Below are 13,355 nucleotides of genomic sequence, written 5' to 3'. Positions count from 1 at the left end.
CGAGACGTAAAAGATCAGAGTAAGAATTGATTCAATATACCTACATAAAGAGGAAAAATAACACCATGATATCTGAGAAGGTCCTAATATAACCCTGCGGGAATTATAAACAGTCTCTAGGGTACTATGGAGTAGCTAAGGGATATTAAACGAAAGTGCGATATATCAACCACTATCACTAACGCGCCTACAGCCATTCGCCATTCGTTATGGCAGTTACCGCGTCTTAATGCGAGGCCTACTTTCCGAGGAATACGATTTGATTTACCTATTATATTTTGCCAACTCGTAAGAGCACAGCGATCTATTAAAACACTTTTTACTAACATTTGCCACCTATTTTCGGATTAATAACTTTCAATTTAGCTTATCTATCAAAATACCTTAATAACTTTGTTTTCGCTTAAAACATAGATTAATAAAAGATGGTTTTCAATACATTGTTTCTAGACCAACAACATAATAACGGGCATTGTTTGCTTAATAGAAATCAGATAACTGAGGGATGCTTGAGGATAATAATTAAATTATAAAGGTATCTGTTAAATAGTTATGCAAGAATTAATTTAATATAGAGATTAATTTATTAGACAGCAACAGATAAGATTATTGAATATTGAAAACATAAACAAAAGTTGCTCACATAGAGTGTGTTCTAAAAGAAATGGGAAGGTCAATAACAGTTTCAATAGCAACAATCATACTCATCTAAAAGACATGTAATATGTGTCAATTTAGCATAAAACCTAAATAAGTTAGTAACATTAAATTCAAGTATTTTTTTAATCAGTTTGATTGAAGTTTAATCATTCGCAAAAACACAATCTTATGAGAAAATGTTGTTTATTCGTAGGAAAAATTCCTTTAATATTTTTGGAGTATCTTCACTCATAATAATTCCTTTTTATTACAAAATAATGACATGTAAAATATTCATAACGTCTCATTGGCATTGCTTTTGGAGCGCAATCAAATATTCATAAGAATAAGAAATGTTCAATAAGTTGTATAAATCACGAGAGAACAATTTTTTCATTTGAATTTGATTTTAATATGAGTAATGTTCTTTCGTGATTCAACCTTTAAATTTCTTGTTTCTCAATATTTTTTATCCTATTTATATTAATTAAGCCTCACACTTTGTTGAATTTATTCTGAAGTAGGTACGAATCTATCTAGATATTAAGGAAAATCTTTAATCTCTTACAAGAAGTTATATGATTATTCTCAATTGTATATTATACCTACAAAATAAGTCAAGCGCCAATAATGCCGTATCTGAACCCAATATCGTATATCATTATACAAACATTTTGAAACTTGCAAAACTTTCAAACAGTCTTCATCCGCGTGATTGAGTTTTTCCATTCGTATCATCCAATTGGAAAACTTCGCAGTTACCGGGATCAAGTAACCAAAATAGAAGCAGAATTGTTGAGTAGAATTTGTTTTCTTTCTTCGAATATAATATTTTGTATAAAGTATGTACGATAACAACTTATTTCCGTACTTGTTTACCTTCAAGGGTGAAAATGACACTTATTTTATCTAAGAGTTCTAGTACCGGCTGTTTGGGTATTGAAAAGGCGTTGATTTTGTTTGATTATAATAAAAAAATGACGTTTATAGTAACACTACAGTGTGAATAAATAATTCAAACCTGATAAAACCTCTTTACATAACACTAGCGAGACATGTTTACATCATATTTTTGAAAAAGGAACACTATTTTAGTTGCGCAAAATTAAAAAGTAACCTTAATTATTTTATTGAAGAAACATTTTTCGTTATAATTAATATTTTTTGTTATTGTTATTTACATTTTAATTTTGACTTGAGGCATTTTATAATTAAACGAGTCTCTGTCAATTAACCGACTATAAACGCTTAACATTTTGTGAATACCTATCAAAAACCTACCAATCTCAAGTGTCAAGTCAACTGGTAATTACTAAAACATCATCTGTTGTATCGCTGTAGGCCATAATTTTCGCCAATTACTGCTTCCGAGGCAACATGACTTACTAATAATGAGGTCGCTTAATACTTGAACGATGTATGTCAGTTAATATGAATGTTTGTTCGCAGCTGTCTGCGTCAGGCGACCCGGGGGCTTTGGATGCCGTGGCCCGGCGGTATCGCCTTGAAAACGGCAACTCATTGGGGGAGAAGGATGAGGTAAGAATTTTGTATTAACTTTAATTTAATATTTATTTTTAGTTTTAATTAGGTTTTTCCTTTGGTACCTATATGTTATCAAACTAATAATTTTGTTATTAGTTCTTTTTCTCTTTAAAATATTGTAATAAATCAAACATCGTTTACTGGAAACAGCTACCTAGGCTACTTTTTATCCGGGTTTTCGAGGAAATTCCGAACACCGGGAGAACCTGTTCAGTTCAATAAAAATTAGCTTACAGCTTTTACGTGGTCATTTGTAGTAGACGACAATAATAAAAACATTTCAAATTGATATAAAACGTATCAGTATTCGGGATAAAGCCACGCGTTAAAACTCCTCTGGGACGTAGTGACCCGTCCCAGCTTCGCTCCCTAGAGCTCTCTTAATAAATCATCACAATGACATAACAAGCGTAATTACTCACTCCCCCTATATATATATTGCAAAAACGTACAAACGTAAAATAGACATGAGTTATGAGGGAAAAAGTTGTATAGCGAAATGAGGGCTCACCAAAAATCATTGTTGGCTTTTGTCAAAAGTTTATTGCTAAATATCCAGCAACCCCGCGCTCATATGTTGAGGAATTTGAGAAGGGTATTCGTCTCACATGATTACATATATTATACACGTGTCTTGCTTTACTGGGCTTGTGCACAGCCGGGGTAATTACCTACGTAGGAATAATAGCTATATTATGGAGAATATAGTGCAAGGCTTGGCTGTATGCTATAGGTCAATGTACCTACCTACAGTTACGTGGTAATTTTTTTTTAAGTCAAGTAAATATGTAAAAATGCCTCGAATTTGCAAGAAAAAGGGAATTCGACAGATGCTCGATAGTAAATTTCGCAAAGTTTAGAAGCCACAGTCGTTTTGGAATAAAATTTTACGTTTAAACGACAAGTTTTTATGTCTTAATTAAAGGCTTCTGCCAGAGATTATTCAAGGATTGTATTCCTATCAGATGTGCCTAATTTATTTTATGATTAGATTGAGATAACTATTTTGTTAAGTAATAATAGGTATACCTATAGTTATTTACAAGTTATATGAGATATTTCACCTTACAACAACACTATAGCTACAACAAAGTTCATATAGCTAGATAATAGGTAAAATATTTTCGCTGACGACCTTTTAGCTAAAGTAGTTTGATTGAAGAGTGATAATAAAATTCAATAGTGTAACACGTCAAGAATTCGATTTTTTCCTACAATATCTATCTATGAAGGTTCTTTAGAGTATTACTTAGCGACATGACAAGGTGAGTTTGAATTAAGTCAAGATGTTTGAGAAATCTTAATTATAGGATATACGTAAAGGAGCTAATGAGGCTATCAATTTGTATCAAATAGAGGTTTTAATCAAAACGGAATCTACGTCAATAAGCGGATATTAGTAAATAAACCGATGGAAAACAGCATAATGTAGGTGCATAAGGAACATGCTTTCGTTTACCAAGTAAACGAGGGTTTATTGTACTACTAATTTAACTATCCCTAACGATAGCCAAGACATAACTACAATGTACTTGACGCCCATTGGTCAAATAGTTGATTTCACAACTGAAAGTGTTTTGGTTATCGTTATAGTCATAATGGTGCAGCCCACCATTGATACTTTAACGTTTATGCTAATTGACGTACACTGAAAATCCCAGAATTATTCAGTTTCATATTTTTCCAGTTATTTGGACCTCCGAGCGCGCCTGTACTTGAAAATCCGGAGTTTCAGACACGATGGTACTTCAAGTATTTTCTTGGGAAAAGTAAGTATTAATTAATTTGTTTTCTTTGATGTTATTGTAGTTGTGGGTAGGTACTCGTATTGTATAGAAGTCTTTTCAAATTAAACATTCTTCAATTCGATTCTTTACACTGTTTGTTACAATGTCCAAAGGAAGTTGAAGGGCTCATTTTGTAATTATTATAAAAAAGGTTTTAACTGCTTGCCAAGGCAGCCGACCGTCTTTTCAATAGTTCTTCAAAACTTGACCTAGTTAAGCTGAGAACTTTCCATAGCCAAAACAAGCATATTTGTAAATCATATTCCATAACAATAAGCGTTGTTTGCGCCTATCTGAACAAACAATTTACGTAAGTGAACGATGTTATTTGTACTAATCTAAACCAGATAGTATCTTATGTATTATTCAGTGTATATCTTCAGCTTGTTACGTAAAGTGTTTATAGATTTTTATTGTAATTCTTTCAGAAAAAGCTCTTATTTACATATATTTTTGAAAGCCTAGATTCTGCCACCTTTGTTTACGACGAATAAGCGATTTGACACTTTTTATAACTAATCATAAAACCGCCGTCGAAAGCAAGCAAATATGAATGAGAGAGTAAGCTTGACCAAATTACACTCGCACAGAATGAATCTTTTCGCTGAATAGACAGACACTACTAATGAGCTCACAGCCGCACATATCAAATATATTTGTATAATTAGTGCTGGCCTCTGAAATATAACATGAATGTCGTGTAGAAAATGAGTAATCACACGATTGAAATAGAAACTATCTGGATACTATGTTGTTTCAGTGGCGGTTCGAGTAATTTTATTCCTAGTGGATATCTTATGAAAAGAAAATACATGATCCGTGAGGGAGCGATGACTGAAATCTTTCCTTTAAATAAAGTTTCACGTCTCGTCTTTATAAACTTACACTGTGAACTTCAGACAAGTAGACATTAAGTTTAAGTTCATCCTTTTAGTTAAAGTTCGTTAAAACCGCTTGGGATATTTTAATATGAAGAAAAGCTATATGTTTACAATTTTAAATCACATGCATTCATTTTGTGCGAAAAGATTATGTACACACTATACTTTCGGCTCGCGAATTTATTTAAATATATCTAACGTTTATCATGCCCAGCCATCACTTAATAGATTCAAAAGGTTCGTCGGCGGCGTTAAATAAAATAACAATTCAAATTAGGTAGATACGAGTACTTAAGCACTGTATAATTTTCTTGCTCAAAGATCTGTTATCTGTAGGCACCCTACAGCCCACATACTAATCAAGTATACAGTAAAAATTCCACTGTTATACTGTAATAATATTATAAATTCTTCTTCTCTATCCGATCCTTGAAAGCACAGCCCGGGACCTAGGATCCATATTGAATATATAATAGTAGTAGATATAGACTTGTAAATAGATAGATGAATACTGAAATCACTAACGGTGAATTAATTTTCTTTAGAAGTTAGGTATGCCGGGACAAAACTAATCCCTAAAGTGTTTCATATCCTATATGTATATCCATCAATGTTAACTCCATTCACTATAGATATTTAACTTGTGTTGTTAAGCCAAAGTTCGCGTCACACATCACCTTGGTCGGGGTGAATGACCCTATTAGTAGTAATGGCTATAAACGGGAAGTCAAGTCACAAAGCATTAACTTTCATATAAATACATTTCTCTACGTTATTAAGCCCTTGTATTCGCCTGTGATTTGATAATGAATTCTGTCACGTTCAACAATAGCAAGTCGTTTCCAGCAGATGTTTGTGACAGTGCCCTACCTTTTGTTATTGGACCTATAATTTATTACAGTAAGCGATTATGTTGTTCCAGACTGGAAGGTTCTAGAGAAAGTAATTTAAAATTGTTCTAATTTTGGAGTGAAAATATAGAGACGTATATTAGGGATGAGTTGATCAGTAATTTGCTGTGCAGACAGCTCTATTAATGCTCAATCCTTCTCCATGTGAGAGGAGGCCTGTGCCCAGCTTTGGGACGATAAAAAGGCCGTAACAGTAACAGACAGCTCTGTATCAGTGCATATGTATAATACAGACACCTACAAACCTGTAGATTTATCGAATAGCTTGTCTGGACACAAATGCCGCGACCCTTTTTCCAAAGTTCACAATCTTCACCACCATAGATCCACATATAAAAATCCCCAGCGTTTTACCAAAATCCCTTTCCGTGGTTTACGTGAAAAATTGCTATTCCCGTTTCAGTGTGTAATGGTGATGGTTCAATCAATGTCCTGGTGGACGTTTATCGATACATTCTCTCGAAAATCGCTTCATTTATTTCTGACTAGATGGCAGTTTAGTCAAACGCATTGCGCAATGAGATCGATTATGTCCATAATCATAATAAACCATCATTGTATATAGGAGGACAGGTATGTCCTAAAATACTTCAGTTTTACTTATTTGTCCATTTATTTCAGGCATCAAGACTTAAAGTTTATTAAAGAATATGTACTCCAAAACAAACCGTTTAATATAATTTTCATTTGGTTCCATATAACCTAAATACTAAACTAGTGTAAGTAACTATCTCCCAAAATTAACTTGGAACTGTTCCCACCGGACTTCTCCGAAAATAGAAACATGGCATGCAGTGCACTTAGACTGGGGATTGTGTTACTCGCATGATATAAATGTCCAAATTGAGAATCTCCCTCCATTCTAAGTCCAATTTAGGACTGCGTCGGTGTATCATGAATATTGGATATGACAGCAAAATGCGGTGGTACGCTTTAGAGAGTATTCAGCTTTATATGCCTAAAGCATAAACATGTTCCTTTTGCTAAAAAAACTGACAAACAGAAAAAAGCCTTTTCTTACAGTCGATGATATAACATTCCCGCAGTCGTCAGAATTGTTTATAAATATTCTTAAAAGCTTTTCGAACGTGCTCAGAGTCTCTAGCTCGTAGTTTTCATAACTAAATTTGATATAACCGCCGATATAAGCCCCTTTCTTGTACGTGCGTGACATAATCCCGACGTCACGAAGCTCAAACTTCTGCTTTTATAGCTCTATTATCATTACCTATATCTTTGATCGAACATAACACTATGTAAAACACTCAAATTAATTTCTACAAACGAAGGTTCCTAATTTCAGGGCAGCGAGTCAATGACACAGGTAGCTAGGTAGTTATTATGCTAACTTTGTAACAGCGGTTGAGGTGCTTATTAGTATATTATATGCGGGCTCAAACAGTCAATTGTTTAGGTCTTATCTCAATGACTTTACATTTCAGTGTAACTAACATTCTTCACTGTCAGACGTATAATCGATATTCTAACAACAGTTCTTAACAGAACGTACCTTTTTAATTACTGCCTCTAAACGTAATGGTACTGAATTCTACATATAGAAAATCAACAAATTAAATACCTGTGTGCCCACACTACAAAAACCACATAACCAGTATTGAAATGCATCGCTTGCCTACTAAGTACAACCGAGATGTTAACAGTAAAAATTAGGTTTCTAAATTGTGAAATACAACTAGGTAATAACCACGCGATTAAAACTAAATTAAGTTTTATTTAAACCTGGAAACTGTAAAAGAAACGGTTTTCTTTGTATTACAAACTATTTCTTACTTTACCAAGACGTTTAAACTCCGCTGCTTTCAGTATTGATAGCTTACACAAGAATCACACGTATCACGTAACACTGATATTAAATTCCTTCAAGCGTACTTTTGTACTTGCTTGGAAATAAGTTTTGCACAATAAAATAAATATATCATAGAGCCTAATATGTCAGCAGCAGATACTTATCTATCGAACCTGGACCAATGAGTTTTTAACTGACGGCAGCACGTAATCTAGTCATCAGTGTACAGTACAATAATTTACCTATTGATTGTAAAGAAAATGCAGAACAGAAGGAACCGATGGATAATAATTTGCCTGTTTGCATATAATAGATCGTTACGGAAGCACTTGGATCTATTGCTTGCCCCCCTTATCATTAATTATTACGCAAACCTTAATTTTATGGTAATTACGGCAATTATCACAAAATTAATTAGGACAATGTGCGGATCTCATTGGCGTTTCAAACAAAGGCAGTTTATTTATTGATGATTGTTTAATTATCATTTTCTACCATGGAAACGTAGGTAATATTCACATACGATCTGTTAAATGTTTATGAAGAGTTAGCGCGTTATGAAGACATATCATATGTATATAGGTACTCACAATAGAAATAAAAGGCGTATTGGATATCAAGCTCTAAGCGAGCATAAAGGCTCCCAAGTTATTGAATTCCTTTATCAAATAGAGGTTTCATATTTAAGATAAATGTGAATGAACTTTTGTTGTTCTTAACAAGCGTTACGTTATGTGTTCGCAAAATAATAGGCCATACATATATAGAACAAACTTTAATAGTAACCTAGTCTATTTTGAACTCCCTTTGACCCTCATTATTCTAGATTTATACCTAACTAAACGCTCACGAACCTACTTTACATTCTGAATATGAAATCTATACATATAATAAATCTGTAAAAAAACTGTGTCTGTACATTGAATATATTAAAAAAATAATAATTGGGTGGGGTTTAGAAACAGTAATGGAGCACAAATCCAAAAAAAAAATTCTGTCTGTATGTCTGTATGTCTGCATGTCTGTATGTCTGTATGTCTGTATGTCTGTTTGTTTGTACACGCTAATCTTCCGAACTACTGAACGGATTTCAATGATTTTTTCTTTGTTGTATCAGTATTAAGCCTGGTCAACATATAGGCTATAATTTATCTTCGAAACTTGAAGACCTGATGCAGAACTCCAACAGACCAACAAAACTATAAGAGATACAAAAATGGTGCCATGGCAAAAATTGTTTCATGTGATGAGCATTTTTAGCTGAGATAATAAATTTGAAGATCTGGAACACCTGATGTGGAACCCCAAGGGCCCAGCTTCTCTGTACCATATACAGGTATGATGTTTTAGCAAAAGTTGTTCAATTTGATAAGCACTTTCTATTGACTTGTACAAATTGAAGATCTAAAATACCTGATGTGGAACTCCAGGGGCCCAGCTAGACTATAGCATATGAAGATATGACGTTTTAGCAAAAGTGGTTCAATCTGATAAGCACTCTCTATTGACGTATAAACATCGAAGATCTGGAACACCTGATGTGGAACTTCAAGAGCAATACTACACTTGAAATGTATAGAAATGAATGTTATGAAATAGGTATGGCGAATCAAAAAAAAGTAATTAGTCCGTCTTTTAGATAACCCTTAAATAATGGACACGTATTTTTCTTTTCTCTCTCTCACAAACAAATAATAACGAATATACAACACGCTTGAATTTTGTGTTAAGTCACTGCTTAGTACAAATTTTACATACCTAGACGTGGCGTCACGAGCCCCCACTCTCCGACATTGTTGCGTTATATCTCATTATTATTTTGTATGTCTCTTCCAGACCTCGGGACTACAGAGTTCCGAATTTTTGGGAGGCAAACGTGGGGCCGAAGCCAACACGCTGAAGCCCTTTTGAGACAACTTTTATTAAATGGTGACACAAAACCGACGATTATCCCTTTATACACTATAGAAATGAACCCAAGGACAATCCCCGGTGGACGTCGTTAAAAAAAAGACAATCCCCGGTTCTGTGCTAAACTATTGCTAACTATGGAGGAAACTACTTGGGCTATTGTGATGGGATGTTAGTGGATGACAATGTATTAGGTACATGTAAAAATGGCAGGTGGAGACTCGCCACCTCACTTACTGGGCCCCCGGGAACCAGTCACTGAATAGCAACAAGAGGGCAACAGGGACATGAGCGGCTGAAGGGTGAGGATACCTTGGCGGACTTTAAACGCAGATTACGCGCTCCCTGTGCTTACCATGAGGCACCCACCCTCCGAGCAGGGCTACTAATAGTGCTCTAGCGACTCCACTCTGGACGGCCAAGCCAAACCAGAGGCGTGAGACCTACCCCCGTCATGGTTCACTCCGACCGGCCGGAGATGGGGGCAGTATACTCTCCCTGGAGAACTCAGTATATATAGCCCCGCGGGGTCGCTACTCCCCGTCATCAGCCTCAGATGTCCTGCGGTGCCTATATCTCATTATTATTGTCGTTATTATCTCAAGAGCCTTCGTCCCAATTATGTTAGGGTCGACTTCCAGTCACGATGCAACTGAGTACCAGTGTTTTACAAGGAGCGACTGCCTATCTGACCTCCACAACCCGGTTACCCGCTCAACCCAACACCCCTTGGTAAGACTTACTGGCTTCTGACTATCCATAACGACTGCCAAGAATGTTCAATGACAGCCGGAACCTACAGTTTAACATCCCCTCCAAATAACGGTCATTGGTATCCAAAATATACGTAGAAAGTACATACGAACTTAGAAAAATTGCATTGGCAGGCACTTGCCAGACCTGGAATCAAAGCCGCACGTTCATACTTGAGAGATTGGTTCTCTACCCACTAAACCACCACGACTTCCACTAAGTCACCACGACTTTGTCATCTATTTAATGTTTTTTTACGTAATAATACGTGTACCTAATATTTTTGCCACTCACAACTTAAATGCGGACTAATTAGAATCACCACTTTTATCCCTATGGTCACGTCTATTGCGGTTCAGTTCTCAGCGTTTTGTTTAGTCTGCTGTGCTTTTGCCGTTAAAGTACAAAAATTAAATATATGGAACGTTTCTAATGGTTATGCGTATTCCGTTGTTTCCAAGTCAACGGGCCCTTAAAATTCAATATCAGACTATTCAGATCTTTGATTTTGCTGACCCCGTAGTCGCTGGCATAAGGGACAGGATCCGCGTACGAAGTCGCGGGCAGAAGCTAGTACCAAATAAAAATATAGGTATAAAAGCTTTTAAAACATTTTCCATTTTATTTATACCGTCCATGACGTTCCTGGAATTTGAAAATTGAAACGAGAAAATCGCTTTGTAGCTTTGATGTTAGAAACATAGTGATTTTATGGAGTTAAAATTATCAAACTGTGGCATAAAATAAAACAGAATTAGTGGTATATAAAGGCATTTCAAAAGAATTTAATCATTGGGATATCTAAGCACTATACATTCGGAAAAAATAACCGTCTATGTATAATAATTTATGTAGAATTCATAAAATTATTAAATACATAAAGCCCAACCAGCATTTATTCAACTTCTTTACTGTAGTAGTATTAGGCTTAGTGGCACTTTCCCAAATTGTTTACGCAGGTCCTAGGTAAAGTTTGCTCTGTTGATAGAATTTTGGTAGTTCGCTGTTCGGCAGGTGTCGATTCCTGGAATATGATCCAAAGTGGTTAATTTCGTAATTTTATCTTGTATACGTATAAATACGAAAGTTTTAAACAGTGTAACTAATTTAAAATGAAAATAAAACATGTACGATTTTAACAAATATAGTAGGGCACATGAAAAGTCTACTTCAATATCTAATCTGTGTAAGTCCATATCGTTAAACTTACGACTGCAGTCAGCGCTGCATTCCAGTTGTGTTTCAAGCTATAACATCTTGCATCATAAAATGTTTACAGTGCATCAAAACTACATCGGAGTGGATGGATCCAGGGAGCCATACCTTCTAAGTGTGGTGCAGGAAGGAGGCGCGGGCCTTTTACGAGCTATACTCTTCAATAAAATGGTGAGATGTATTTCTAGCTTTCCCAATACCAGATGTACCTATTACAAACATAGCCACCTATATTATTTAAGTAAGTCATTAAGTTCCATTCTCGCTGACAGTTGGTTTCCTTGAGCATGAAGTCAGGAATAAGGGCCTTTACATTTATAGCACCCGTCAAGATTTCAATCAGTTCTATTTTGCACGTCAGCGGGAATTTGAAGCGCCCTTTACCAAACGTACAAAATTAAAGAAATAGTTTGAATTGTGTTACGTAATTGTACACCTAATTAATGTATTGGCACATAAAAATCTTGATTGAATTTTATTGATCGCTATACCATTTTATGAACTGACGAATTAGTAAAACTGATTTTATTGCCTACTCCTTGACTGGCGTTTTAGTATTAGTTTCAATGGCCGGCAATAAAATTTGTTGACTGGGAAGAAACCATTCATAGGAGCGTTTATAGCTCAGACGGTTTATTACGAGACGTCATAGTGATCCAGATTTCAGTGAGGGTAAGAGAGTAAGAGAAAGGCATAGAGGAAATACATGATCGGTAGCATCGACATAATTTTCGCAGTAGAAACTGAATAACTTGATGTTAACGCTGTTCTTAATTCCCCTAACGACAACAAAATTTAAATTTTTATTTTGTGCACAGTCAGAGGTACCTTTGTTAACAAAATTATGCATTTTTAGGGTGCCCATAAAATATATCTTCCACCGAGTGCTTGGAATAGTGGTGGTGGTCAGGCGCCTACAAGACCCACAGTCAAACAGATTTTAGGACAATTCCCCTCAATGGAAAGAGTTGACAAGGTTCCGAGAGAAGTAAGTTTCGATCCTAATTAAGAGTTCATGACTTAAAGTTTCCTGTGCCTCTGATGAATAATAAAATCAATTTGTCATTTAGATAACATGTGCCGAATTACAAAAAGATGTTCTGCTACTGGAAGAGCAGGAAGGCTCTGTAAATTTTAAGATAGGAGTAATGCTAATGAAACCCGGCCAAAAGACTGACGACGAAATGCTTTCCAATGGTAAATATCTTTCAGAATATTAAAAGCAAAATATCTTTCTAACGAAGGACATTTAAATGTTGAAATCTTTCAGAGAAAGGCGACGAGAAATGGGACAGATTTATTTCACTTTTGGGAGATAAAATTCGATTACGGGGTTGGAACCGTTTCCGAGGGGGGCTGGACGTCAAAGGTAACTGTGATATTTCAATTTAGTACAAGTTATTACGCAATAAACAAACTGAAGGTTACGTTTCTTTCTATGAGCCCGGGGCTACATATGATTCACGAATTGCGTTGGTTCCTTCTCAGATACGAAACACGAAGTGTGTGTGTTGTGTTTGTTTGTTTATATCGAAAATCCAAAAGTCCTTGTAACAGAAAGTTAAAATATAGCTTGAACATATTAAAAAAAAACTGCATCTTTTATTTAGAGCCTCGTAAAATTGTGTTCTTTGTAACAGGTGACATGACTGGCAGCCATTCAATTTACACGATGCATCAGGGACACGAAATTATGTTTCACGTCTCTACAATGCTGCCGTTTTCCAAAGATAATAAGCAACAGGTAAGGAACATAAAATTATGACGAGAAGTTACTATCTTAATTGCTTTTGGAACAAAGTCTGCTATTATTACAATATTTTAATGATCGAGTTGCTATTGAGGCAAAGTTTAAGATGTTCAAAAATATTACCGTCATGTCGCATTACCGACCTACTTAATGATA

General features: G+C 35.3%; 1 protein-coding gene across 3 annotated transcripts in view; it reads left to right on the top strand.

Annotated features, from left to right (window-relative positions):
* Positions 1-13,355, top strand: part of LOC124636924 (GTPase-activating Rap/Ran-GAP domain-like protein 3) — a 113,542-nt gene that overhangs the window by 90,445 nt on the left and 9,742 nt on the right. For all 3 annotated transcript variants that reach the window (XM_047173211.1, XM_047173220.1, XM_047173201.1), the window contains exons 3-9: positions 2,089-2,178; positions 3,872-3,953; positions 11,514-11,620; positions 12,306-12,437; positions 12,520-12,646; positions 12,720-12,818; positions 13,090-13,193. In XM_047173211.1, coding sequence (XP_047029167.1) covers positions 2,089-2,178; positions 3,872-3,953; positions 11,514-11,620; positions 12,306-12,437; positions 12,520-12,646; positions 12,720-12,818; positions 13,090-13,193 — 741 coding nt within the window. The remainder of the gene's footprint in view (positions 1-2,088; positions 2,179-3,871; positions 3,954-11,513; positions 11,621-12,305; positions 12,438-12,519; positions 12,647-12,719; positions 12,819-13,089; positions 13,194-13,355) is intronic.

This window comes from Helicoverpa zea, chromosome 2 (assembly GCF_022581195.2).
Source record: "Helicoverpa zea isolate HzStark_Cry1AcR chromosome 2, ilHelZeax1.1, whole genome shotgun sequence".
NCBI lineage: Eukaryota > Metazoa > Arthropoda > Insecta > Lepidoptera > Noctuidae > Helicoverpa > Helicoverpa zea.
The sequence above is the reverse complement of the archived record's forward strand: the minus strand, read 5'-3'. Positions and strand labels throughout refer to the sequence as shown.